The sequence below is a fragment of the Marmota marmota genome, unplaced genomic scaffold (assembly GCF_001458135.2).
Source record: "Marmota marmota marmota unplaced genomic scaffold, marMar, whole genome shotgun sequence".
In the NCBI taxonomy this organism is placed as follows: domain Eukaryota; kingdom Metazoa; phylum Chordata; class Mammalia; order Rodentia; family Sciuridae; genus Marmota; species Marmota marmota.
The window spans coordinates 3039529-3067511 of record NW_025999891.1 but is presented as its reverse complement, the minus strand read 5'-3'; the positions used below and the strand labels follow the sequence as shown (position 1 = coordinate 3067511).

General features: G+C 36.3%; 1 protein-coding gene across 2 annotated transcripts in view; it reads right to left on the bottom strand.

The window, feature by feature from the left end:
- Positions 1-27983, bottom strand: part of Blmh (bleomycin hydrolase) — a 44570-nt gene that overhangs the window by 14359 nt on the left and 2228 nt on the right. Inside the window, exons 3-11 of one of the 2 annotated variants that reach the window (XM_015501041.2) lie at positions 27120-27229; positions 25876-26017; positions 25216-25304; positions 22631-22723; positions 11420-11575; positions 10441-10599; positions 10257-10324; positions 8908-9025; positions 4013-4082 (exon numbers count right to left, since the gene is read on the bottom strand). In XM_015501041.2, the coding sequence (XP_015356527.1) occupies positions 4013-4082; positions 8908-9025; positions 10257-10324; positions 10441-10599; positions 11420-11575; positions 22631-22723; positions 25216-25304; positions 25876-26017; positions 27120-27229 (1005 nt within the window). The remainder of the gene's footprint in view (positions 1-4012; positions 4083-8907; positions 9026-10256; positions 10325-10440; positions 10600-11419; positions 11576-22630; positions 22724-25215; positions 25305-25875; positions 26018-27119; positions 27230-27983) is intronic. The other variant, XM_048793445.1, reaches the window with a different exon arrangement.

Sequence of the window (27983 nt, the reverse complement as noted above, 5' to 3'; positions counted from 1 at the left end):
GTGCATAGTCAAGGGCTGGTGATATAGCTCATTTGGTAGAGTGCTTGCCTTGCATGCACAAGGCCCTGGGTTCAATCCCCAGTACACCCCCCCCACACACACACACAAACAAAAAAAGCATAGTCAAATATCAAGAAGGGGAGAAATGAAAACCTTACTGGCATACATGCTTAATAAGCATTCAATTTTCGGTACACCTGACTATGAATACTCTAATTTACCAACACAAATTAACCAAAATGCTATAGCAAGGCAAGAACTAATTTCTCCTTTAATGTCCCTCCTGGTCAGAAAAATCTCTCATCATTTTGTGAAACAGATTATTTAACTTACATAAGTCTCTAGGCAGGAAAGGCCATAAGCATGACCAATGGGGATAACCAAGACAGAACTAGGCAGAGAGCAAGGGCAACTTTTTCAGGTATCTCCGCTCTATTTACCTCTAGCTTATATTATCAACATTGCTTTTTTCCAGAAATATCAATCTTACCAGGCAGAAACCCCAAAGAGAACAGTAACAAACTGTTAACAATGTTATCTACAGAAACAAAAACCCCAGCATGACAATCTTATGCCATGTCTCCTAAGAGAGGACAAACAGAGGTCCTCCTCAGCTGTGCCAGGCAATGCCCACCAGGATGACAGACAGGAGGGCCCTGCTGGGGTAAACAAACATCACCAACAGAATAACACACTAGGCACTCTCCAAAAGTCAGGCCAAGTGTGCCAATTAAATTAGATCATGTTTTCCTTCCTTCCTTCCTTCCTGTTAAATCAGAAAGAACATTACCAAGAAATACATGAGGATAATTTATTTTGGCTTTGAATGAACTATCCCTACCCCCAACCTCAGTTCAACTTTTTATCTTTTGGCTTTGCTCTGTATAATCTCAGGTATTTTTATCTTTTGGCTTTACTCTGTATAATCTCAGGTATTTCAGTTATTTGAGAACAACAACAAAATTAATTTAATTTTTACTAGATCAATGCACATTTCACTAGGAAGGATTAGAGATGAAGTATATGGTCAAGACCCCAGTTCTCTCAACAGAAGAAGCAAAACTTGCATTGAGTAGGAGTAAAGAAGTATTGATAAGATAGGTGTGGTGGTGTATGTCTGTAATTATAGTGACTTGAGAAGCTAAGGCAGGAGATCGGCAAGATCAAGGCCACCCTCAGCAACTTAGCAAGACCTAAACAATTAAGCAAGACCCTGTCTCAAAGTAAAAAATAAAAAGAGCTCAGGATGTGCCTCAGTGGCCCTGGGTTCAATCCTCAGTACCAAATAAACAAACAAAAAAAGTGTAAAGAAAAAGAAAATCAACAAAGTCGCCCAGAATCATCTCCATTACAAAAAACACAGAGCACTTTCCTGACTTTATGAAAGTATTTATCTTCTCTTAAATAAGTACTACTACTATCTATAACCCAATGACTGTTAGAGATGGAAAATACCCAAAAAGCAACTGGACAGATCCAGGCTCGTCTAAACAAGCCATAACTTTAGTCCTTCTCCTAGATGCTTACCTATACAAAAACAATCCCAATTATAGGTACCAAATCAGACCAGAGATGAGACAGGAGCTACAGAGGTTCATCTGCAGCAAGAGAAAAACAACTTTCCCTTGTATCTTATGTTTACTACAAGTAATCAAATCTTTCCAATTTAAGATAAGCATTCATTTCTCATTTCTTAACTACCATTAATTTACAGATATCACTAACTATGAGTTATTTTTAATTTTTTTTTTTTTTGCTAAAGATTTAGAATGCCTCTCTACCTGATACACCAATGTGTACTTGTCTCAAAATGAAATTCACCTTATATGAAATCACACTTTTAAAAATACTGCATTCTGGGGCTGAATTTGTAGCTCAGTGGTGGAGTGCTTGTCTTGCATGCATGGAGCCCTGGGTTCTATACTCAACACCACATAAAAATAAATAAATAAAAATAAAGATATTGTGCCTACCTACAACTAAAAAAAAATTTAAATTAAAAAAAGAATGCTGCATTCTGGGCTGGGGTTGTAGCTCAGAGGTACAGCACTTGCCTCACACATGTGAATCTCTGTGTTCAATCCTCAGTAACACATAAAATAAATTCATATAATACATATAATGATACTGTGTCCATTTACAACTAAAAAATATTTTTAAAAATGCACCTCTAATTCATAATAGTGAATTTAATAAGCACCACTATAATCACAGAACAATTACAGAAGTCACCGAAGGGATAAATGCAACTATTTGATGATGCTTAAGAGAAATGCATGAACAGCACTTATATTTGTTTACATAAACACTGAGCTGCTGAGTTTCATAGCAGCTCCCAGGGACAGTTAGCTAAAATCTACCAATGATCTTTTCATGGGGAGATGAAAAGATTTGGAATGACAGATTAAATGACCTTTAGATTTTGGCCATCATATCAGTGCTGTGCTGCTCAATCAGCACAATAAAGTCCTGTCAAGTTCACAACTCAGGCTAACAGGCTATTCTAAGACAGCAGTTTCAAACATGAGCAACAGAAACCTCAACTGCTCACTTCCAAGCACCCTCTTCCACCTTTAACCTTGAAATCCTAGGGATCTGAAGAACATGGTTGGAAAATCACTATACTAAACACAGAGGAGAAAAACAGCAAAGCGGAGTTAAGATCTCTATTTTTTTTTTTCTTTTTCTTTTATTTTAAAGAAAATGTCTGGCTGATTTCTCTTGGGTAAGATACATGCTGGAGTTTGCTTCCAAGTGTCTGTGTATCTCACTTCTCTGGTTTCCCTACCCATTTCCTCCCAATCTTCTAATTAGTCTAGTAAACCGTGGTTAATGTGGCTTTCCCAGCTAGAATCCATCAACTAAGAATAAGAAATATGGACTCTGGGAAAGAGCTGGCTATAAAACACCACCAGTAAATAGCTCAAGTGCATACACTACTGTAGCCGCCACTTCGGGTTTGAAACCCTAAACACTAAAGCATAAAACTTCCTTTAAAAAGCTTTTATCTATTAAAAAACAATCTTTAAAAGTAGATGCCCTAAACTGTTAATCAATAGTGATCTCTGAGTGGCCAGACTGTAAACCAAATTTTTTTTCCCCCCATGGTACTGGGGATTAAACCCAGTGCCATTTTATCAATGAGCTACATTTCCACTTCTATTTTTTTTGAGACAGATATTAAGTTGCAGCAGTTGGCCTCAAATTTATGATCCTCCTGCCTCAGTCTCCTAAGTGGCTGAGATTATACACATGCACACTACCATGCCTGGCAAGATTTTTTTCTTTTTATTATTTATATTTAAAAATTTTCTACAACTCATACATTACCTTTTTTGTTTAGCTTAGTTATTATACTTTATTTATGACTTCTACCACAGTTTTGATTTCTCAATATCAAAAAGTTGCAGACTGGGGCTGGGGCTGTAGCTCAGTGGTAGAACACCTGCCTTGCATGTATCGATCCTCCTCAGTATCACATAAATAAATAAAGATATTGTGCCCATAAAAAAAAATACATATTTTTTAAAAAAGTTGCATATGGTAGCTGAAGTGTTTTCTCTTCTTTATGCTTTACAAGTTTCAAGGAGTCCTAAAAAATGCCTGAAGAAAGTTTCCTGATAATCCCATTCTCCCACTTGAAGGCTTCTTCCTGAAGTGCTGGTGCAGTATATGAAAATGCACCAAATGCCATATGGCCAGCATCCTAGCAAAGGGCACTCAGCCTCCTCATCAGCCAAGGAGATTCTGTAACAAAGCAGTCTAGCACAGTCAGCATGTCTGGAACAAATGCTATTACAGACTGGTCTCATAGTCAACCTGGGAGTTCAGCATGCCATCTTGGTCATAGGAACCCTGGGGCAAACCAGATCCTCTTATTTTTCTGCATAATAGTTTAGCAAATGGGAGTAATTACCAAAAAATCCACTATACTACAGTAGCTTTACACCCAGATAGGTGGAGTAGAGCAGACCTCAATCACAGGAAGTTAGTATTTCAATATTACGCTCACCTTTGTGGCCATGGTCTTCACCCCATGAATTTTCCACTCTCCATTTCACGAATACACCATCCTGATCATCCTGTAAAAAAAGCAGATGACAGTATAAAATCTGAAACTAGATTTCCCTTCCTAGGGATGGGGAGTGTCATGCAATTTTAGCTCTTTTGCGGCCACTCAGAATAAAACAGCCTGCTCTACACAGCTATAATGTACATGATCAGAGCCACATTTCTTGTACTATCACTAAAAGGATACTCCAATAGAGTAGAGTTTGAATCTCTTGGGATAAAGATACAATAAAACTAATAAGGCAATAAATACTATCTTCTCATTTACATTCTATTCTATACGGAAAATAAATGTAAAAATGCTGCTTGGCTAGGAAAATAAAAATTACTTTTATTAAAATACTATAAGCAATGAACACCATTTGAAGCCAAGGACTCTTGCTTTTAATCAATCAGAATTCCCTGAAAAGGCATCCCATTGCATTTATTTTAGAAAAAATTCTAAGACTTGTTCAGAGTTTTTAAAAAAACAAAATAAACATATTCTCATCATAATACCTGATTTTCTATTTAGAGAAACCAAGTAATGATACTCTCTTAAGTGTGTTCTTTTACTGATTCAGTTATACATATATTGAATTTAATATAACAGAGATTGAATGGCAAGGCAGAAATAAAAAGATCATTTTCATAAACAAAACCCAGGTGGTTCTACTGTTATCCCTCTTCTATCTTTCTTAATAAAATAAGCTCAGTTTTCATCTTCTTAAAGGGACAGCGATACTTATCATGATAACTTATATTTATAGCTTTTATTATAATGACAGAGAAAAGGACAAAAGGAAGGCTCCATTTGGGAAAAGACTTTTCTCTGTCACGTTTACCCAGGACATTTGCTAATGTCAAAACAACTTAAATCTTCATAGCACAAGAAGAGTGCTGAGCCTTGTATTACCTCCTAATGATTTCATCTGTCAACTCCCACTTGCATATCACTGCATGATGAGTCTTATCTACCTGGAATTTGGTTTCCTTTGGCTTTGCTGACCTGAACTCTCTACTCTTAGCAATTTTCTTAGATTTCATTATTTTCAGTCTCAGATTCAGCCAACAAAGAAACCCACAAGTTTCACACACTCTTATCAGTACACTAACAGCATTAAACTATACATTCTGAGGCTGGCATACTAAATGTCTGTTTTGGCTTTTAATTTTACTCATTGTAGTCCATCTTCACTTTCCTTTTAAATATCACCATTAAAATCTATCTCACCTAGGGGCTGGAGTTGTGGCTCAGCAGTAGAGTGCTCTCCAGCACATGCAAGACGCTGGGTTCAATCCTCAGTACCACATAAAAATAAATAAAATAAAGGTATTGTGTCCAACTACAACTAAAAAAAATATTTTTAAAAAAATCTATATCACCTAAAGTCATTTATTTGTTATCATAAGTCTGAAAATGCTTATTATTCTTTACTTAGCCAATGAATTTTTATATGACCTAGATTAAGTTGTTCTTTGGATCTGCAAATCAAGAATGATAATACCTGCATCTCCTACATAGGGATTCTATGAAATTAGAAACCAAGAAAGAATATTGCAGAAGTAAAGCTAGAGATAAGTGCATTACTGTATTCCTTTTGTTGTTGCACCAGGGATTGAAACCAAGTGCACTTTACCACTGATTTACATCCCTAGCCCTTTTTATTTTTTGAGTCAAGGTCTCGCCAAGTTGCTTAGCCCCTAGCTAAATTGCTGAGGCTGGCCTTAAACTTACGATCCTCCTGCCTCAGCCAGCAAAGTTGCTGGGATTATAGGCATGCACCACCATGCCTGCTATTAAAATGTATTTCAAATTAGTTTTAGTGGTCAAAACTCTTAGTGGGGGGAAAAGAAATATTGCAATATAAAATTTCAGTTATCATATAAATTCTACTTTATACTACTAGTATGAACCATACCAAATAACAGAAATTTCAAAGAAAATGATGTGGAGTATTAATGATTTTTATTTCTGAATAAAAATATAAATATCAGGGATAGAAAATACAGAAAATTGAAATTATCTTGGAAATTACAACAGGTTTCTTTGCCTTTTTAAAAAATATTTATTTTTTAGTTATAGGTGGACACAACATCTTTATTTTATTTTTAAAATAAAGTGCTGAGGATTGAACATAGTGCCTCATGCATGCTAGGAGAGCGGTCTACCTCTGAGACACACCCCCAGCCCCTCTTTGTCTTTTTAAAAATCAGCCCCCTATATAATGTAAAATTTTAACTTAAGGGACTTTTTAAAGTTTAATTACAAATCCACTGAATTTTATAATACAGCAGATCTGAACATAAATATGAACAAATTATCTATAATAATTAATTCATGAAAAATTCCTCCCACTGTTTGCTTCTAATGCCAAAATGGCACCCTTATTTAAAATCCCTTTTGCTTGGCATGATGACACATGCCTTTAGTCCAAGCACTTGGGAGGCTAAGGCAGGAGGATTGCTTAAGCCCACGAGTTGAATCCAAGGTTTGAGATCAGCCTGGGCAACACAGTGAGACATCACCTCAAAAAACAAAAATAACAAACAAAACCCAAAAAGTTGGAATAAAATGGGGAAAAGCTAGTAAAAGACCTTCTAGTGGTGCACCCCTGTAATTCCAGCGACTTAGGAAGATGAGGCAAAAGGTCTTCAAGTTGGAGGGAGTCTCTGCAACTCAGGGAGGCTCTAAGCAACTTAGCAAGATTTTGTCTCAAATTAAAAAATAAAGTCAGGCACAGATGTAATAGCACATGCCTGTAATTCTAGTGGCTTGGGAGGCTTGAGGCAGGAGGATTGTGAGTTCAAAGCCATAATTAGGGCCTCAGCAACTTAGGGAGGTCCTAAGCAACTCAGTGAGATCCTATCTCTAAATAAGAATATATAAAAGGGGGTTGGGATTGTAGCTCAGTGGTAGAGCACTAGCATGTGTGAAGCACTAGGTCTGATCCTTAGTGCCAAATAAAAATAAATAAATAAATAAATAAATAAATAAATAAAGGTATTGCATCCGTCTACAACTAATAATAATAATTACTATAATAATAAAATGTGACCACCAAACACATTAAAAAAAAGAATATAAAAAAGGGTTGGAGATGTGGCTCAGTGGTTCAGCACCCTTGGGTTCAATCCCTGGTACCAAAAGTAAATTAAAAAATTAATTAATTAATTAATTAAAATGCCTGGGTATGGTGGCACATTCCAGTAACTTTGGAAGCTGAGGCAGGAGGATCCCAAGTTCAAAGTCAGCCTCAGCAATTCAGTAAGACCCTAAGCAACTCAGGGAGACCCTGTCTCAAAATAAAAAATAAAAAGGGCTAGGGACGTGACTTAGTGGTTAAGTACCCCTGGGTTCAATGCCCACTATCCTCCTCCCCCAAAGTAATGTAAAATAAAAAGGTATACCTCAGTGGTAAAGTATCCCTGGGTTCAATAATTTGTACTTTTTATTTTGTTTATTATTAAAATGTGAGAATTTTATGAAGTTGAGGTAATAAGATTTTTAAATCACCTTCTGTTCTTCTGAAATGACTTTTCATGATCTACAAAGATAATACCAATTATGCTCCCCACATTTTTCTGTTTCATGGTATGAGAATATCACTAACCAGAGCTGAAAAGAATGTAATGATGAAGAGAAAGCTCCATGGTTTATTAAGATCTCAACTTTCATATTTATTTATTTATTTATTTATTTTCAATATTTTTATTTTACATTTGTGTGGTGCTGAGGATCAAACCCAGTGCCTCATGCATGCTAGGTGAGCACTCTACCACTGAGCCACAACGCCAGCCCTTATATTTATTTATGAAAACTACAGGACAATTAGGAAATATCAGCACAGGATTTGCCTAATTAGTTCAGGATACTTTATAAATCATACTATGTGAAATCTCATGTAAAACTGAGACTATCTCAGAATTCTAATAGTTAAAGCCCTATCTTGTACAAATATAATTAAGATTTCCTTAAGATCAGGTTTTAAATGGGAGAGAGTCAAGGATCTACATTCTATGAAGTCAGCAGGATACCATTAAGTGAAATAACTGGAAGAGGTGGGAGGAAGTTACAGAGAGAAAACTCCATCCCACTCACAATTTTGCCTACAGATTACACAAAATAAATCAGAACTCTAGGTAGGCTAGAAGAATTAAAATAACTCAAAGATTAAACAAACAAACAAACAGTCCCTGGGTATAGGAGTAAAACATTGATTCTATAGCCTGAAAGTAAGGAGCTTATTTGTGAAAGATAAAATTTTGGTTGTTTTTTTCCAACACTGTATCCTAGAAATAGTAATATTACTATTCAAAATATTTCATAACAAATTTGAACTACTTTATTTGAAATTTGAACTCCAATTTCCTCAAGATCTGCATAAATTCAGTAATATGCATGGAATCCACAAATTATTATTATTAACATCTTACCACAAGAAAAACTGACTAACAAATGCAAGGAAGATATGAACACATTCAGGGGATATTCAGTGAGGCACTGGGTTAGTCTCAGCACTGCATATAAATAAATAATTTATAAAAATAAATCCTTATAAAAAGATCAGTTATCTTCTCCTAAGTTCCTCTGATGACCTTTCTTCACACCAAGACCTTTCAAAGTTACAGAAAAGCAGTTACTTTCTTACTTGCTACTGACCCAAATTCTGCTCTCATGGAAAGTTCCTATTTTTATTACAAACCCCAAGTGACACAGGTACAATGTCTTACTTGGAAGCTAACTTTTAACAGAAATCATATACACCATGAATGAAGCTCTGCTGGATAAGCAGTCTGCAGAAGAATGTGGCTCCATCTGTGCAAACACTGCAGTGGGCATGCTGAGGGTCCTACCTTCTCTGAGAAAGCAGTGAAGGCCATGGCGTGGGTCATAAGTGACTCACCAAAAACCAATCTCTCGGCTTTATTCATGTTCTTCAAGGAGACGCCAAACACTAACTCATGGTCATAGCTGTAAAAAGAATAATAGTATAAAATAAAGGTACTACAATGATGGCTTCCAACTATAAAGGGAATGAAATAGAAACCAAAGAGGCTCAACAGCTCCAAACAAATACAGGATTATCAAGTTGTAGTTTTTCACACAAAGTATGGCATATGCAAAATTTAGTCTCTCAAAGGGATTCTCTTCTTAATGTATCATAAGAGTATGAAGAAAAATATGCAATAATTAAAGATAAATTCCCGGTGCTGGGATTGTGACTGAGTGGTAGAGCGCTTGCCTAGCATTTTTGAGACACTGGGTTAGAGTCTCAGCACCACATATAAATAAATAAAATAAAGGTCCACTGGCAACTAAAAACTACCAAAAAAAAAAAAAAAAAGATAAATTCCCTATATCAAATGTTAACAAGATCAGTTTGTATGTCATTTTGGTAAGAAAAAAAAATTTTTTTTAAAGTAAAAAAAGCTTTTGAAGAAACTTCTTAACAAAGTGTTCTCTTTTGGGCTCACAGAACCACCCAATTTATGAATTCATTTAAACCACTGTTGACTGTTAAATTTAAATAAACAATGCCAAATATATTGGAGACCGTTTTCAAAAGTAAAACAAAAAAAACCTCATTAATTTTCTCTTTAAGTAATTTCTTTTCTCTTGTTAACCCTCAAGATATTTACTCAACTTCCTTGTAACAATTACTTGTAAGTAATAACTCTAAAATGGTATATTTTAGCAGTCAAGGAATCTTGTATGAGTTAGTCTGCAAATGAGCCTTCAATTTCATAAAGGACAGAAGAAATGCTTTAAGGTATGTACATGAATTAGTCCTACTTGTCAAAAAACAAAATACACAAAGCATCAAAATAAGAAAAGCAGTTTAAAAGGTACAATTAGCACCCAAGAGCTCTGAAAAACCTTTCATTACATTCCCAAGTGCACTGAGCAGATATACACAGTAATCAATTGTTCACTTTTTCTCAAAAGTCTTTCTTACATGAAATAACTTTTTAGAAAGACCAGTGGCTTCTGCTAAAATATGATCTTGATTTCCTGGGATAGTCCAGTTAAGTGTATGAAGTTTCTGCTATGAGACCTCAAATGTACAGGATGCAAAGAAAGAGACCTACCCTTAGAGTAACCTTAATCTTTGGATAACCTCAGCAGAGTCATTTTGTACCAAGAATGACTCCAATAGCAACAACCCACAAATAACTTTCTATTTTAAATTTCCTGCACTCACACATTCATGTCACTGAGGCCCAGCTTGCCATTGAAGTGTTTTCCAACATCACAGCCAAACCACACAGCCTAGAAATAAAAGAGGAAGAAAATAAGTCAACATAGATCCTATTTTCCTATTATACCAAAGTAGTAAAAGAAGGCATTTTAACTCCAATGTGGAAGACAAAAAAAACAATACCAACCTCTCCATCTTTGATGGAAGCAGCAACCATCTTTTTCAAGAAGTCAATAGGCTGGTTGTTATATAGAGTTTTTCTCCCTCCAACCATATTGCTTAAGTAGTCTACCGTGTAGAGTTTGTTGTACTTGTGCTGGGGCCGTGGGTCATTCACGAAACATATCTTTTGAGATCAAGAACACGTTGATTAGAGCACAAAACCAAGAATGTAAAGCAACATAAATCTCTCCTTTTGACTCATGTGTACATCAAGTTCATCACCTCTACTTATAAGAATAAACACTACAGTCACACTGTAGAAGAGAAACAAAAGAATGGCAAAATACATGTGAGAAAAGTCCTTACATATTCTAATTAGTGTGAGGGACACATTTGGGAGCTGCATCTCCTAGTTTTTCCTATTGGCAATTACTGCCCCAAAACTAATTTGAAAAACCATATGCACTCGAGTCCATCACTCTAAGGTCCCTGCTTTCCAGTTATAAAGCAGGCTCAATACCCAGCAATGTTATTTGCTTGGAAGAAGGCGAAGAAGGCAAAAAAAGCAAGGAGGTTCTGTTAAGTCATGTTACTAGGCAGATCAAGAAGACAGGAAGGGACAATTGTTCCTCCAACAAGGAAGTTCCCATAGGGGCTTGCAGTATAGAGATGCTCTGAATCCATAAGAAACATCCAATACACTTTCCTTTTGTCTTTGCCTCTGAGAAAGACTCCCAGCCCAAATCAGGGGGGCATGTGAGAGTTAAACTGCTGAACTACAGTCAAAAAAGTCTCTGAAGATGAACACCGGGGAAAGGTGAGAGACTGTAGCATGACCGACTTTATTAGGCACATATAATACTTCAGAGGAAGGGAAATAAAAAGTTTATTTAGTATCTAGTTTGATGACCATGCATGTTTACTCGAGAATCTTATAAGCTTTCTATATAGTCAACAGGCATTTGAAAGTAAACAGCCAGTGGCTGCCAGTGCCAGCATCCAACCTTATCTTCCATATTGAAGAGCGGCTTGACATGTTCTCTGTAAAACTCCAAGGGTGTTATGGGGCCAATCTTGTGATAATTTTTATCTTTGTCTCGATACTCCCAGGTGAATGTCTCTGGTGGATTACCCAAACAGATGCACACCACACGGAATATCTGGAAGAGGGATGGAAAACGAATGAGCAATGGCTATGAGGAAGTTTTTTTAACCTAAGAGGAAGAACTTTTTAACCTTTTCATTTTTCTCAAGCCTGGAAAACATGAGAAATTGGCTAAATTCAAGTCAGAAATTTCCCAGAAATCTAATACTGCTCCAAAATTTGTTAAGTTGATATTCTGGATTTGATATCGGCCAACAAGTAAGTTCTCAAATAAACACTCTGAACAATATAATTTTGAAATGTTAATATTTAGAGCTTTGTACTTGCCCTGTAAATTAAACTTCCTTAGCTAAGAAACTGCCCACCATTGATACCCAATAGGATCTCAGTAGTTCTTCTACTGATTAATTTAAGTGACAAAATAATTTATAATGGATTTCCTTCTCTCTTTTTTTTTTAAACAGAGAGTCGAGAGAGAGAGAGAGAGAGAGAGAGAGAGAGAGAGAGAGAGAAACTTTAGTATTTATTTATTTATTTAGTTCTCGGCGGACACAACATCTTTGTTTGTATGTGGTGCTGAGGATCGAACCCAGGCCGCACGCATGCCAGGCGAGCGCGCTACCGCTTGAGCCACATCCCCAGCCCGGATTTCCTTCTCTTTATGCATTGAGGCTTTCCTCTGATTGTGACTTTTTTGCCCTAAGAAACTTAACAAGACCCTGTCTCAAACAAAAAACAAAAACTAAAATGTTGGGGATATGACTCAGTAGTTAAGCACCTCTGGGTTCAATCCCTGCTACCAAAAAAACAGTCTAGTAGTATGATGCTGTTTCATCTTTCAACCAAGGTAATAAATATATCCCCATTTTACAGATAAGAAAACTAAGGTTCAGGGACATAAATAACTTTCCTGAAGTCACAAAGCCAATAAATGGCAGAATTAGGATTTGAACTTTAGGTTGGATTTCAATGATGTTTCAAAAAAAAAAAAAAAAAAACCCAAAAACTATGAATTTGCCACTTACTATAGTTTTCTGGGCTTCATACAACTTATCTCCTATAAAAGAATATAAACTTCTTAAGAATAAGGACCCATCATGGATATTTTGTGTTCCTTTTAGCATCTAGCACAGTGCTATATATATGACCTGGATAAAATAAGCAAATCTGGGGGCTGGGGTTGTGGCTCAGCAGTAGAGTGCTCACCTATCATGTACAAGGCCCTAGGTTCGATCCTCTGCACCACATTAAAAAAATAAAATAAAATAAAGGTATTGTGTCCAATTACAACTAAAAAACCCCAAAAAACCCAGCAGGTCTGGTTCATTCTCTACATATAATGATAAATAATTTTAGAAGCATCACTTGCTTCAAGTCACTTCCCTACTGAAAAATCCCATAATACTTCTCCATTATCTCCCACAAATCCAAACTCCATGACTTAATTTCTTACATTTTTCCTTCAATGTATCTTCAGTAGTTATGTAAAGTGCACTAATCTTAAGTGTACAGCTCAATTTGATTTTTAAAAAAATTTTTTTAGTTGTTGTTAGACATTTTATTTATTTTTATGTGGTGCTGAGGATCGAACCCAGTGCCTCACACATGCTAGGCAAGAGCTCTACCACTGAGCTACAACCCCAGCCCTCAATTCAACTTTAATGTACATATATACCCTATAACCATCATTCAAATCAATATATGGAACAGATAGGAAAGGGCTTCTTGGTTCCTTTGCAGTAAATAATCCACAACTTTCCCAAAAACCCCACTTTGGTTTCTATAACCATGGATCAGGTTTTCCCTCAGTACTGGAAATTGAACACAGGTATACTCTATATCTCCAGCCTTTTTTTTCTTTTTTTTTAAACAGGGTCTCACTAAGTTCCCCAGGATGGGCAAATAGCAGCTGGGATTACAGGTACCACTATGCCCAGCTAACCATGAATCAGTTTTGCATATTCTTTAACTTTGTATACATGGAATCACAGAGCATATAGTTTCTTTGGTGTCTGGCTTCAATTGGTTGGCTGACATATCTGTGATATTCACTCAACGTTGCTGTGGGTTTAAGCAATATGTTTTGTTGGTACTGGGGATTAATCCCAGGGACACTTTAACACTAAGCTATATGCTCAGTCCTGCTTATTTTTTATTTTAAGACAGGGTCTTGCTTAGTTGTTGAGGCTAGCCTCGAACTTGAAGAGCCTCCTGCTTCAGCCTTCTGAGTTGCTGGGATTACAGGTGTGTACTAAAGTACCTGGCTAGCAATTTGTTCTTTTTTATTTTTTAGTTGTAGTTGGGCACAATACCTTTTTTTTTCTTTTTTAATTTTTATGTGGTGCTGAGGATCGAACTGAGGGCCTCACACATGCCAGGCAAGCGCTCTACCACTGAGCCATAACCCCAGTGCAGCAATTTTTTAATTTTTTAGTTTTAGGTGGACACAATATCTTTATTTTTTTATTTTTTATGTGGTGCTGAGGATAGAACCCAGTGCCTTACGCATGCCAGACGAGCATACTACCATTTGAGCCACATCCCCAGCCCCCTAGTGCAGCAATTTGTTTTTTTTTTTTTAGTTATACATGAACACAATATCTTTATTTTGTTTATTCATTTTTATGTGGTGCTGAGGATTGAACCCAGTACCTCACATGTGCAAGGCAAGCGCTCTGCCACTGAGCCACAACCCCAGCCCAGCAATTTGTTCTTTATGGCTATGATTCTAAATGTTTACTAACTTAGAAAAGATGTTATGTTTGCCTTTCATCTTCTGTTTTCTAAGACAGAACCTTTATTAGGATTTACTATGTGCTTTATAAGCCTGAACAGCTGGTCCACAAATCACCTCTTTTAATGTTGTACTGTCAGATTGGTTGCTAATACAGAAAGAGGCAAGGTAGCACATAAGCATCTGTGACTGAGTTACTCTTGGGCCAGAGAGTCATTTTGTATTTGCTTAGCACCAAAGCTACAAATGGGAACTTTAGGAATCTGCTATTATGAGAAAGACATTGACTCTGGTAACTATGGTCAGTGACAATGAAGGTGTATAGTTAGAATATATTTAGAGTAGGAAGGTTTTATAGACTAATACTATATACTACTAATAGTATTTTCAACTATTAATTATTGTCACATACATATGTGTATATATGTTCATGAAACCATTTTGATAAATTCTCAGTTATCCAAGGATGGTAAATCAAGGACCTGACCAAAAGAAGGGGGAATCTAAGGCCAGGCCCAATGACGATTAAGAGAACTAAGTGAATATCTATCTGTTTACTTTTAAATATACTTTAAAGATAGATATGAATGTTTTCTACTATAGTTTTCATAGTATCTTATTGTGTATTTGACTCCCTGCTTTAGGTAAAAAGTATTAAGATACCCCCTTCTTCTCTCAAAAAAAGCATCAGAGGGGCTGGGGAAGCAGCTCAGAAGTACAGTGCTTGCCTAGTGTACACAAGGCCCTGGGTTCTAGCTCTAGCACCATTAATAAAAAAAAAAAGAAAAAAGAAAAAAAAAGCATTAGAGGAATTCACATTTTGTTTCTGCTATTTAATGAATTTTATGGTGAATCCTTTTGCAAAACAACATTTAGCCCTACTGCATATGCTTTATAAATCTGAATTTTATCAAATATACATTTAAGATATACGTGACGATAAGAGAGACATTCCTTCCTCTTAGATTCTGGTAAAACTCTGTAACTTGAAATATGTGGCTTTGTTTTATATTATTTGTTTACCATAACTGTAAATTATCCAAACATTCATATTTAAATCAGTTTGTATAACACGTTGGAAGGAATATTTAACTATGAATCAAATAACAATACTCTTTTTTTTCCCTCTAGGGATTGAACCCACAGCCTCACTTATGCTAGGCAAGCACTCCACCCCATTGAATGACATCCCCAACCCTCAAATATAGTTAGTTAACTAAACTCTGATTAAAAATCTCCTAAAGTAGAATCTCCAAGGTCCTGGCACTACATTTTCTTGAAAAGAAACTGCTGTTCTGAAATAACATTGCTTATTCTCAATGGTACAAACCATCAGTGCACTTTAGATATACAAGTCTGCTCTCTAGTGGGTAACACAGGAATGTCATCTGCTTCTCACAAAATGCACTTGGCATTCAGGACAAAACAAAAGATACTGGCTATTGAACACAAGTCAATATAGAGAATTGAATAAAACAACAGAATGACCATAATCTCAGAATACTTTTGATCTTCCTCTCCTTTATTTGTAATTTTATTTTTTGGTGAAGTGATGCTTTACTACTGAGGTACATCCCCAGTTACCCCTTTCTTTTTAAATTTTGAGTCAGGGCCTTGCCAAATTACCAAGTCTACCCTCGAATTTGTGATCCTCCTGCTTCAGCCTCCCAAGTGCTGAGATTACAAGTATGTGCCTCAGTGTCCAGCTCTTTACTTTGTTTTTTTCCATAACACTTATGAAAGTATATGAGCATATTATTCTTCCTATATATTTTGTCTCTCTCTACTAGGAAGTAAATTACACAAAGGTGGGGATTTTAATGTTTTGTTCAGTATTGAATCCCTAATGCCTAGAACGGTGCCAGGTACATGTGGAATATTTACTGAATGTATGACTTGTGATTTCAGATCAAAAGTGTCAATCCCAACCTAATAAAAAGGTATTAAAACAGAGTAAAGTGGGCAGACTAAGGGAATATGAACTTTCCAAAATGCTGAAATACTGAAGGCAGAGAGATATATGGCACGGTGACAAATGGGAACTGACTGTTTTCCCCCCAACTCCCCAATCTATTTATATAGCTTATAAATGTGGTCTTACTGATTTTGAATTTTTTTAAAAAATTAAAACAGAAGAAGTCAATGTTTGTAATTATTCCTTTAAATACAGATTACTCGAAAAACTTCTAATTTTTTTGACTCACTGAGATCCTTCTCTTGCACTTTTGACTGGAGGTAGGTTCAAGAAAAGCCATGCTGAGATACACTGCATCTATACCTGCCTGTTAGGGCCATATGGCTTCTGATTTTAAGATTTTATATTCTTGCTAATTTAACTGGAAATTTAAACTAATCGTCCTATGTGGCTAAGCATATGTAATCCCTTTCTATCAAGGAATTACAATTTAAAAACAATCTCTACCAACTTAAAACTAATCAGAAAAGCTGCCCTTGGTATCGAAAAAAACGCAATTCCTGTTTCTATTTAAATACATCTTGTAGAAGGCAGAATATAAATAAAAGAAAAAGGTCTTAACTCTCAAATCTAATTTTATAAAGGAGCCATACTGAAATGGTCTCTAAAAATATTTTCCTCCAGCAGAGAGATTTATTTTAAATGATTCGTGGAAGTCTAAGATGATAAATAATTGAATCAGGATAGGGAAAGGGCAAAGCACAAGACATAGAACACGGGGGCGGGGTTGGGGGGATATACCGATCCCAATTTAAAAAGACAAATAAATTTGCAATCTGGGACTGAGTCAATTCCCATACTCATGACTAAATCCGGGAGACAAACAAGAGAGTCAAGTGAGAAGAAAAAGATGCAATAGGTGAAAGTCCGTCACCACTACTTAGAAGTGTGAGAACCTTTAAGAGTTATTTTGTTAGGCAGATCAGAAAGGAGGAAAGGTTGAAAGTTAGTTTCAAAATAACCAAACTATGGGGCTGGGGTTGTGGCTCAGCAATAGAGTGCTTGCCTAGCATGTGCGAGGCCCTGGGTTTGATCCTCAGCACCACATAAAAATAAACAAGTACGTGAAAAAGTGTTCATCATCATTAGCAATTAGAGAAATGCAAATCAAAACCACTCTAAGATTTCATCTCACTCCAGTAAGAATGGCAGCTATTAGGCATACAAACAACAATAAGTGTTGGCGAGGATGTGGGGAAAAAGGTACACTCATACATTGCTGGTGGGACTGCAAATTGGTGCAGCCAATATGGAAAGCAGTATGGAGATTTTTTGGAAAATTGGGAATGGAACCACCGTTTGACCTAGCTATCCCTCTCCTTGGTCTATACCCAAAGGACTTAAAAACAGCATACTACAGGGACACAGCCACATCAATGTTAATAGCAGCACAATTTATAATACCTAAACTGTGGAACCAACCTAGACGCCCCTCAATAGATGAATGGATAAAAAAAAATATGGCATATATACACAATGGAATATTACTCAGCAATAAAAGAGAATAAAATCATGGATGGAGTTAGAGAAGATAATGCTAAGCGAAATTAGCCAATCCCAAAAAATCAATGCTGAATGTTTTCTTTGATATAAGGAGGCTGATTCATAGTGGGATAGGAAACGGGAACATGGGAGGAATAGACAAACTCTAGATAGAGCAGAGGGGTTGGAGGGGAAGGAAGGGAGCATGGGGTTATTAATGATGGTAGGATGTGATCATCATTATTATACAAAGTACATGTATGAAGACATGAATTGGTGTGAATATACTGAATATACAACCAGAGATATGAAAAATTTGTAATGCATTCCACTGTCATATATAAATAAAAATAAATAAATAAACAATAAACAAGTAATATAAATGTATTGTGTCCACCTATAATTAAAAAATAAATATTAAAAAAAATAGCCCAAACAAACTAGCTGGGCAAGGTGGCACATGCCTATAATCCAAGTGGCTTGGGAGCCTGAGGCAGGAGGATTATAAATTCAAAGCCAGACTCAGCAAAAGTGTGGCACTGAGCAACTCAGTGAGACCCTGTCTCTAAATAAAACACAAAATAGGACTGGAGACGTGGCTGGTAGTTCAGTGTCCCTGAGTTCAATCCCTGGTGCCAAAAAAAAAAATAACAAAATAACAAAAAAAACAAACTAGGGGCTAGGGATATGGCTCAGTGGTTGAGTGCTTGCCTAACACATATGAGGCACTGGGTTTGAACCTTAGAGCCACATAAAAATAAATACCTAGAATAATGGTATTGTATCTGCCTACAAAATAATAATAATAAAAATAATAATAATAACAACAATAATTTTTAAAAAATAACCAAACTACCCATAAGGGAGCAAAACTGGAAAAACTAAAAGATTTCAGTGGCTAGAAACACTACAGAAGTGCAGAATCTTAGAATATTCATTTTACTGGCAATATTGGGTTATTAAGAGAGTTCAATAAAGTCTGATGCACTATAAAAATACTAGGTTTTTCTATTATAAAATGCAAAGCTACAAAGCTCTTAAATCATTTATTCTAATTTTTTTTTAAACAGATGGAGGGACTAGGCTTAAAGGTGAAATGACTTACTGATCACAGAGTAGTCACAAAGACACTACAGTGGTCACAGAAAAGCGAAGAATTTTGAAGGCAATTCAATCAAATGCTATGGTTAATGAACCAGCTACAGGAGAGGAGTAAGTGACCTTGATGACTGATAACACTGAGAATGAGGGGTGAAGAAATGGCTGCTCTCTACTGCTTCCTGGTGGAGAATGAAAAAAGGGCAAGGATCTGTTTAAAAACAAATGAAACAAAAACCACCTAAGCCCATAAAGGAAGACAGAGAAGTAGATACTTTCTGGGGCATTAAATATATTTTTGACAGAGAATGACATGTAAAGGTACACCCAGATGGTATATGCCTTTCTGTGATGGTAAAGGCAATGTGCTCATGTGGAAAATTAATAGTTCAATAATGATCCTGAGAGTGCTTCTAGAGTAGTATTTGAATCAAAGATACAGAAGTGCACACTATCCTGCCCCTACTCCAGACCTATTCTATCAATCTGCATTTTAATAAGATCCCCAGGTGATTCATATGCACCTTGAAGTTTGAAAGCACTACTTAATAGACCATATCCGTTCTTTCCCTCCTCCGAAATCTTCCTCTTCAATATTATTTCTCTCATTCACATTTGTTATTTTTTCCACACACTGGTTCTCTACTGCCCTAACTGCCTAGCAGCATTCTTTCACATATTCAAGACATCCCCATGCCACATTACCCAGATATTCCACCTTCCTTGTCCTCCACATTCAACACATCAGCAAGTCTTGACAGTTTCATTTCCAAAATACACCCTGAAATTGATTCACTTCTCTCCATTCTCACTCTCACCAACCCTACCCAAACTACTATAACCTCTTATCTATGTGACTAGAATTAACTTCCTATCTGGTCTCCCCGCTTCCTATCCTGCTGTTATACCATCTATTCTCAAAACATTCAGAATGAACATACTTTTTTTTTTAGTTGTAGTTGGACACAATTCCTTTATTTTGTTTATTTATTTTTATGTGGTGCTGAGGATCAAACCCAGTGCCTCACATGTGCAAGGCAAGCACTCTACTGCTGAGCTTAAGCCCCGGCCCCCAGAGTGAACATTTTTTTTCTCTTTTTAAAATATTTTTTTAGTTGTCAATGGACCTTTATTTTACTTATTGATATGTGGTGCTGAGAATCAAACACAGCACCTCATACATGCTAGGCAAGCTCTCTGCCACTGAGCCACAACCTTAGCCCCAGAGTGAATATTCTTGAAGCAAAAATTAAACCTTAGCTTAAAACCCACAATGCTTACCTCATTTAGAAATAAAAATTTAGAATAAAATGCAGATTTGAATTTGTAATCCTCCTGCCTCAGCCTTCTGAGGCATGTGTCACCACACACAGCTAATTTTTTATTTTGAGAAAGTCTTGCTAACTTGCAAGGGTTTGCCTTGAACTTCCTCCCGCTTCAGCCTCCCAAGTTGCTGGGATTACAGGTGTGCACTACCGTCAGGCCTAAATATTGTTTTAAGAGCTAAGAGCCACTGCTATACAATTTCCTAAGCAAATCAAAATGACCCTTCATAGCACTGACAAATATTATTTTTGGTCTCTGTTTTATGATTTGTTTTTAACAGATGGAGTTTTGGTACAGTATACATTAATAATCCTAAAGGGATCTGGAGATGGAAAGGAACACACTGAGAAAATACTGCAATAGAGGTGACTACACTTTTCTAAAACAGATCTGCCTTGTCTATCACCTCTACAGAGAATCTGCCCTTCTCTCAGAAAGAATGCCTTCAGCATAAACATTCCATTCAAAGCAATCTGAGCTTCATGGTTGTTCATTTAGTCATCATTTTGACTTGCCCACAAGGCTAAACAAATCAAAGGTACTAATTTGTGGCTTTAAATGAAGCTAGACTCTTCATTACCAGAGAGTCAGGCTCAATAAAGAAGAGTCATTTGGGGAACTGTAAAGATTTAAAAACCGACCACACAGAATTCTGTAGTGAACAGTTTGGGGAGAATCATTACGTAAACAATCCTATAAAACATCTATGCTCAGGACTTGGTAGTAGGAGAAAAAAATGTAAAATATATCTGCCTTAATTCTTATCAGTCACTTGCTCTTCCACTAGTCCTACGATTAGGACATGAATATTAAATACATTATTAGTCCAAAGATCATTGAAACAAATATCCCAAGCCAATAGAAAGCTTATGTTCTATAAAAAGTATTATCTTGGATCTTTCCCTAACTGTTTGCAGAACTTTCATGCCTGCTGTACTCCCATTATCTTAAAGCATAAATGATGGAAGATTATGTAAGAGATATGCCCTATGCAAGAGATACCATTCCAAGCAGTGAAGAGAAGAGAACTAGTATTTACTAGACTCCTGCTGTGTGCCTTGCATACTTATATTTAATTCCTTATACGACCTCATAAAACCCAATTAGGAAACTATCTTAAATCTCAAATTCAATCTCACATTAACTGAGCTACCCAAGATCATAGAGAGGGAGGGTGAATCTGTACCCAGATCCTGCCAAGCACCATGGCAGCCCCGTGCCACTGGGCACAAAGAGGTCATCAACTGGGACTGAGGGGCTAGGGTACCAGAAGAGGTGTTTTGATGGGGCATAGGCTGTTAAATAATAGAATCAGAGTTAAAATCCACGTACATCTAACTCCAAAGCCTGTTTTTTTCTTGCTACACGAAGACATCTTTCTGTAATAGGAACATTTAAGAAGAAAGGCAAATATGAGATAATTTAAATGCTTGTGGTAAATTAAACCTCATATTCATTCAATTGAAAGACAATGTAAGAAGAAAAAGCTATTGTGTCAAGTACTGGGCTAAACATACTACACTTGAACAGAGATCTGAGAGCTTAAGAAACTAGTCCCAGGAGACATGGCTCTTAGGTAAAGAGAAGACTAAAATTCACACAGTCTGACTCCAGAGACTATGCTTTCAACTACTCTTCTAAAATTTAAAGGAAAACGTTAGTGAAGGATAAGTTTTTTTTCCATTGCAGTGAAAAAAAATTAACCCATTTTAACTTCACAGTCTTAAAAGGAGGTCTACTAATGGGCCCAATGGCTGAAAAAGGTTCTTTTCTCAAAGCAATTTCAGTTTCATGTATATTCATTCTGGATATGGACAGTGTTAAGTAATAAAATTTCTTTACTGCTTTGACAATAAATACTTTGACTACCTTATATTTGATGCTTTTTAAGTTTTTCAAAAAGTTTTCAAATACATTATTTTAGCTGATATAACCATCAACAGTTCCTCATCTTTATTCCTACAAAACCCCAAAAGTTCTGGCACCTACCCAAGATTCCCCACATCTCATGCCACTGGGTATACAATTCCCTTTACCTGAGATGGTCTTCCCTATTATTTACCTAGTAAATTCTTACTGCTCTTTCAAAATCTCCCTAGGTACCTTGAGCTCAAGGAATTATTCACTCTTCCTCTAAGACCACCAATTCCTTTTTCACATATTTCAGCATAGGACTTATTTATAGCACAGGATTTATTATAATAATTCATGTGGTTTTTTTCCCCCAAGAGACTGAGCTCCTTAAGAGCAGAAATGGGCTTTCTCATCTTTGTTTCCTCAATTCCAAACTCACAGAGGTGTTCAATATTTAAAAAATGAAGAATGAAGAGCTGTACTAAAATAAAATCAAGTTTAAATCTCAAATTTTTTTTAGTGTAAAATAAGTAGTTTCCATTTAATTAAATATTTACTGTAATGACTATACTTTCTAATCAGTTTAACAAATGTTCTGAGTTCTTTAGAAGAATCATAAAAATCCAGATAATTATTATTACCTCCTCCATCATGACGTCCTGTGTAGCTGAGATTTCTCCCTTGGTTGCTCCACTGTGTACCAGGTTCCGTAGTCGAATACAGAATTCTCTCATCTATGATAGAAACTTATTCAGTACTCCAATAGTTACCCAAACTGTGAATAAGCCTAATGTAAGACCAATGCTAGTTCTATTTTTAAGTATAACTTGGTCAAGACCAGAGCAAAAGTACAGAAGCAAATGTTTTTCCCCAATGAGTCTACTTAAACACACAACAAAAACAAACGAACAAACAAAAAAATACTTTGCATAAGACATGGATTATTCCCAAAGACTGCTAGATGTTTCTGCACTATAATTGACAGTACTCTTTGTATGGACTTGGGAAAAACATGATTCCATAATGCCTTTCACCCTTAGAAAAAGCAAGAAACAAATGATTATGGCACTAGACTTACATATTTTTATTTGGAATTTTATTAGTTGTTCAAATCACCTTCTCTGTCAAATCACTATGAAATGGCTGTGTCAACTTCCAATATAATTTTCAATTTTGTTGCTTTAAATTTTGAGAGATGCCCAAAATAAAGGAGAGTCTGAGATTTAACAGCATGCTAAGGAGGATCTTCCTCACACTCAAAATGAAATCCAAAGTTATGCTACTAATGATCATTTAGCCTTTAGATAAGAATTTCCAGTTTCCTCAGTAGAAAATAGCTTACTTCTAATATTGGGGAATATCTGTATTTATTTTAAAATGTCATCTTTTTCCCATGACAGATCCAATTTTAGCCTCAGAGACAAGGATAGTAGATTCTCTTAATTCCCAATTCTCAAAAAAGATGTCTGGCTAGCAGAGCAGCATCCTTATAGGATTTATAACCTTTCTTTGTAAAATGAGTTATGTGAAGAAAAAAATGATTCATTAAGATAACTGACACAATAAAAAACAGCTTAAGCTGGGTGTGGTGGCACACATCTTTAATCTCAGCTACTTTGGAGACTGAGGGAGAAGGATTATAAGTTTAAGGCCAGCCTGGGCAATTTCGCAAGACCCTGTCTCAAAATAAAACGATAAAAGGTACGAGAATGTAGCTCAGTAGTGGAGCATTTGCCTAACATGTGCGAGGCTCTAATTCCCAGTACTAAAAGAAAAAAAAAGTACTGTGATTATATCAAATCTTTAGTGGGCAGATAAATCATATTAATGTGGTCTGGGGAAGCCTAAGAACTCAGCATACTCTTTAAGGAAGTCTTGCAAATAGTTCTCTTTGGTTTTACTAGCAAATAAAGCTGTCCCAACCCATCTGTATAAGAACTAAGCAAGAGGCACATATTGAGCATGAGACTTTCCCCCCTGAATATCCATAAGAAAATATTAAAATCAACAGAAATAAAAGATATAAATTTTTTTTTCCAAATCTCAATTATTTTTAAAAACTGTGTACACTGAAATAACCAGAACTCTTTTTAAAAATTAGTTAGGGGCTTTATTTTTTTCTTTTGGTATGAGGGATTGAAGCCAGTAGTGCTTAATCACTGAACCACATCCCCAGCCCTTTAAAAAAAAAAGTTTTGTTTTGTTTTGTTGGCAGGGAAAAGGAAAAAGGTGTATTGCTTTGTCAGCAAAGGAGAAACACAAGGGACTCCTGCCTTGCCTGTCAGCAGGAATAGGGACTTTTTTTGGGGGGGCGGGAGGTATTGGGGATTGAACTCAGGGGCACTCGACCACTGAGCCACATCCCCAGCCCTGTTTTGTATTTTATTTAGAGACAGTCTTACTGAGTTGCTTAGCACCTTGCTAAGTTACTGAGGCTGGCTTTGAACTTGTAATCCTCCTGCCTCAGGCTCCAGAGCCTCTGGGATTACAGGCAGGAGAACAGAACAGGGGGCTTTTAAAGAGGTGACTCAAAGGCTACATTCCACATGTCCTCTGTTAATTTGGGAGACAGTTATTTCTGGGATCTTCTGGTAGCATCCCAACATCTGGATTACTTCATTCCTATGGTGAGGGTGTACTCAGGGACAGATAACTTGCCTAGGATGGGGAAGAAAGGTAATCCTATTTCCCCTGAGATTAAGGAGGGGGAGAGATTAGACAGGAGCTGGGAGAGAGGAAGAGAAAGATATGTCCACTTTAAAAATAAATTGAAGTGGCAGAACAGCAAGGGTTATATTCAAAGCATAAAGTGGACCACTGTCACATTTCCCTACTGTCAATTTCTACATTCCATTTCCATGGAAAAAGGGATGACAATATCTCCAAACTGCTTCCTGCTGAAAAGGGGCAAAATTGGGGGCAGTAATTTTAAAAAATTTGAGACAGGTTCTCACTTAGTTGCCCAGGCTAGCCTTGAACTTGTCATCCTCCTGCCTTAGTATCCCGAATTGTGGGATTCAGGTGTGCACCATCATGACCAGATATTTTTGTTTTTGTTTTTGGGATTGATCCCAGGCTAGACAAGTGCTCCATTGCTTGGTATGGTCTCCAACTTGCCATCATCTGCCCTAGCCTCCCAGTAATTCAGATTACATGTGTGTGTAAGGTAGAAAAGTTTTAAGGTAAGTACACTAAACTCAATCCTACCCTGCTCCACATGTCATACCTTGTGATTCAGAATATCATTCATGCGTCTGCTTGCCTCTGTTGTATGAGACTCAGGGAAGCATTTCTTAGGGACAACGCCATATTTTTCTAAAAGTAAACAAATTTTAGTGTTCAATAAAGTAAAAGTATACTCTAGTGTTAGACATTCTGTCAAAACTCTCTATTGCTTTTAAAAACAGGCTATATTTTGCTGTTCTAATCTAGAAAATCTAGTGCTTATTATTAATCATATTTTCCACGTACAAATTCATCTACCTGTTTTAGAATTCTTTTTGCCTATCATACTTTGCAAAATGCCCAGCTCAAAGAGATTTATCCATTTGACACTGTCAAACAGTTGCAGCTTAATGTGTGTGTTTTTTTTTATTATGTCAATGGACAAAAGATTTTTAATGCAAAGTTAGTTCTATTTAACATTTCCTTTTTCTTCCTGACGCACCATTCCCATCTCCTTATCACTCATTTAAGAAAGGCACTTTATAGATGAGAACGTGAAATAAAGATTCTTATATCTAACTACATACTCTTCTTAAAGATGAATTCTTCTTTGTATATAACCATCAAAGAAACAGTCTATTCCTAACTACACTAAAACTCAGCTCAACTCAGCTCAATCAGGCTGAGTTTTAGTTTAGTTTCATTACAGAAAGGCTCTTACCAACAATATTGACAAGCATATCCCATTGCCCACCATCATTTGTAGGATTCATAAGCAAATACTGCACTAGCCTCCCATCCTCAGGCTCTTTTTTCTGGGCTGTGTCCACAAAAGCATTCAAGAAGAAATAACAACGTTCAACCTAGAGTAAGGAAAGATAAATAAAATTTTAAAAAGAGAGAAGCAATAACTTTATTGGCATTATCAACACAATAAGAATCATGGAACTATCACAGATCCAACATAATAGGTATTTTAAAACTAAAGTTGGGCTAGAGAAGAAAAAGGAAGAAAAAGATTGGGGCAGGGTAGGGGGTAGTGTCTGTTGACAACTGAAGGGAGATCAGTAGAGTAGAGGAAAGGGATCCAGGGAGGGAGATGGGGACAGAAGGGGAAATACTGGGGGAATGATATTTGTCAAATTCTATTGTTATATTGTGTATATATGAATAGGTAACAACAAAGTCCCTATTATGTACAACTATAATGCACCAATAGAAAAATAAGGGGGGAAAAAAAAACTCACTAAACTTGGTAATTAAATATCAGCATCTAGTTTCATAAGAATATATGAAGTCTCTTCTTTTTTTTTTTTTGAAGTCTCTTCTTATACTTGTATAATTATTCCAACATATTGTATGTTTGTGCATACATTCTCATATTAAAATAAAACCTGAAATTTAGAGTCTTCAATCAAAACACATCTGATGTACACATATAATACACAATTTAAAGATTTTTAAATGGAATAACGTGATTGTTTTTCAGTACTACCCAAAGAAGGAGAATGAGGTCCTAAAAAGATCAAGTAACTTAAAGAAGTCAAAAAGAGAAATGATGGAAAACACAATTTTAAATCTTAAAGAAATAGGAAGTAGTAAGATAAGCCAGTGAATTTATCATTTCATGGCAATAAGAAGGCACCTACCAACCAAAGCAGTTCTGGGGGATGGGGTATAGCTCAGTAGTACAGCTCTTGCCTAGCATGTGTGAGGTCCTGGATTTGATATACAGCACCAACCATATCTACACACATACACACACACACACACACACACATACACACACACATACACACTTCTCCCTTCAATAAGAGTCAACTTTTATTCTTTGGAAATCAGAATAAATGGTGTTTCACCTATAATTAAAGGGTAGACTATAACTGGAAAAGGAAGAAATGAAGAGAAAGTCCCTACCTAGGTTGATAACAAAACAAAAAGAATCTTCCAAGATCAGTCCCATACCTTGTCCCAGAAAAATAGGTAAGATTGACTAAACTCAAATTCTTCAATATTAAATTTTTTCATGAATGGAAGTCTCATAACATTCAGACAAGAAAAGATCCAGCATCGCCCTGAAACAAGAAAGCAAAACTAGAAATTATGATGAGTGCTCACAGATTATATTGCTTCAAATATATCTCCCAATACTGCACTGCACCCATGACAAGATTTGGACAATTAAGACTAAATCACAAAGAGCAGAAACACTAAAAACAAAAAGACAGGTAGCAATTACCGTATGTAAAAGTGTGTAAAGGTTTAATATCTTTTAAAAATACATAGGTATTGTGTTCTACAACTAAAAAAATAATTGGAAAAAAAAAACTATTACAAATCACCTAAAAGAAACACCACTAGAGCCAAGCACAGTGGCACATGCCTGTAATCTCAGTGACATGGGAGGCTGAAGCAGGAGAACAGCAAGCTTGAGGTCAGCCTTAGAAATGCAGTGAAACCTTAAACAACTTAGTGAAACCTGTCTCAAAAGAAGAAACAAAAAGGGATGAGGATGTAGATCAGTGGTAGAGCACCCCTGGGTTCAATCCCCAGTACCACACACACAAAAGAAACCCCAAACCTGATTCAATCAAATGATCTATTTAAGCATCCCAAACTGGCATGGAATGAGAGTAATATCTTCACTTAAAGATAAATTAATAGTGTGCACATCCTGAAAGTCTTTGAATACTTGAATATAGGGTAATTCTCTTTGTGTGTGTGTATGTGTGTGTGTGAGAGAAAAAGAGAGAGAGAGAGAGAGAGAGAGAGAGATAGATAGATAGATACTGGGCATTGAACCTAGAAGTACTCTGCCACTAAGCTATA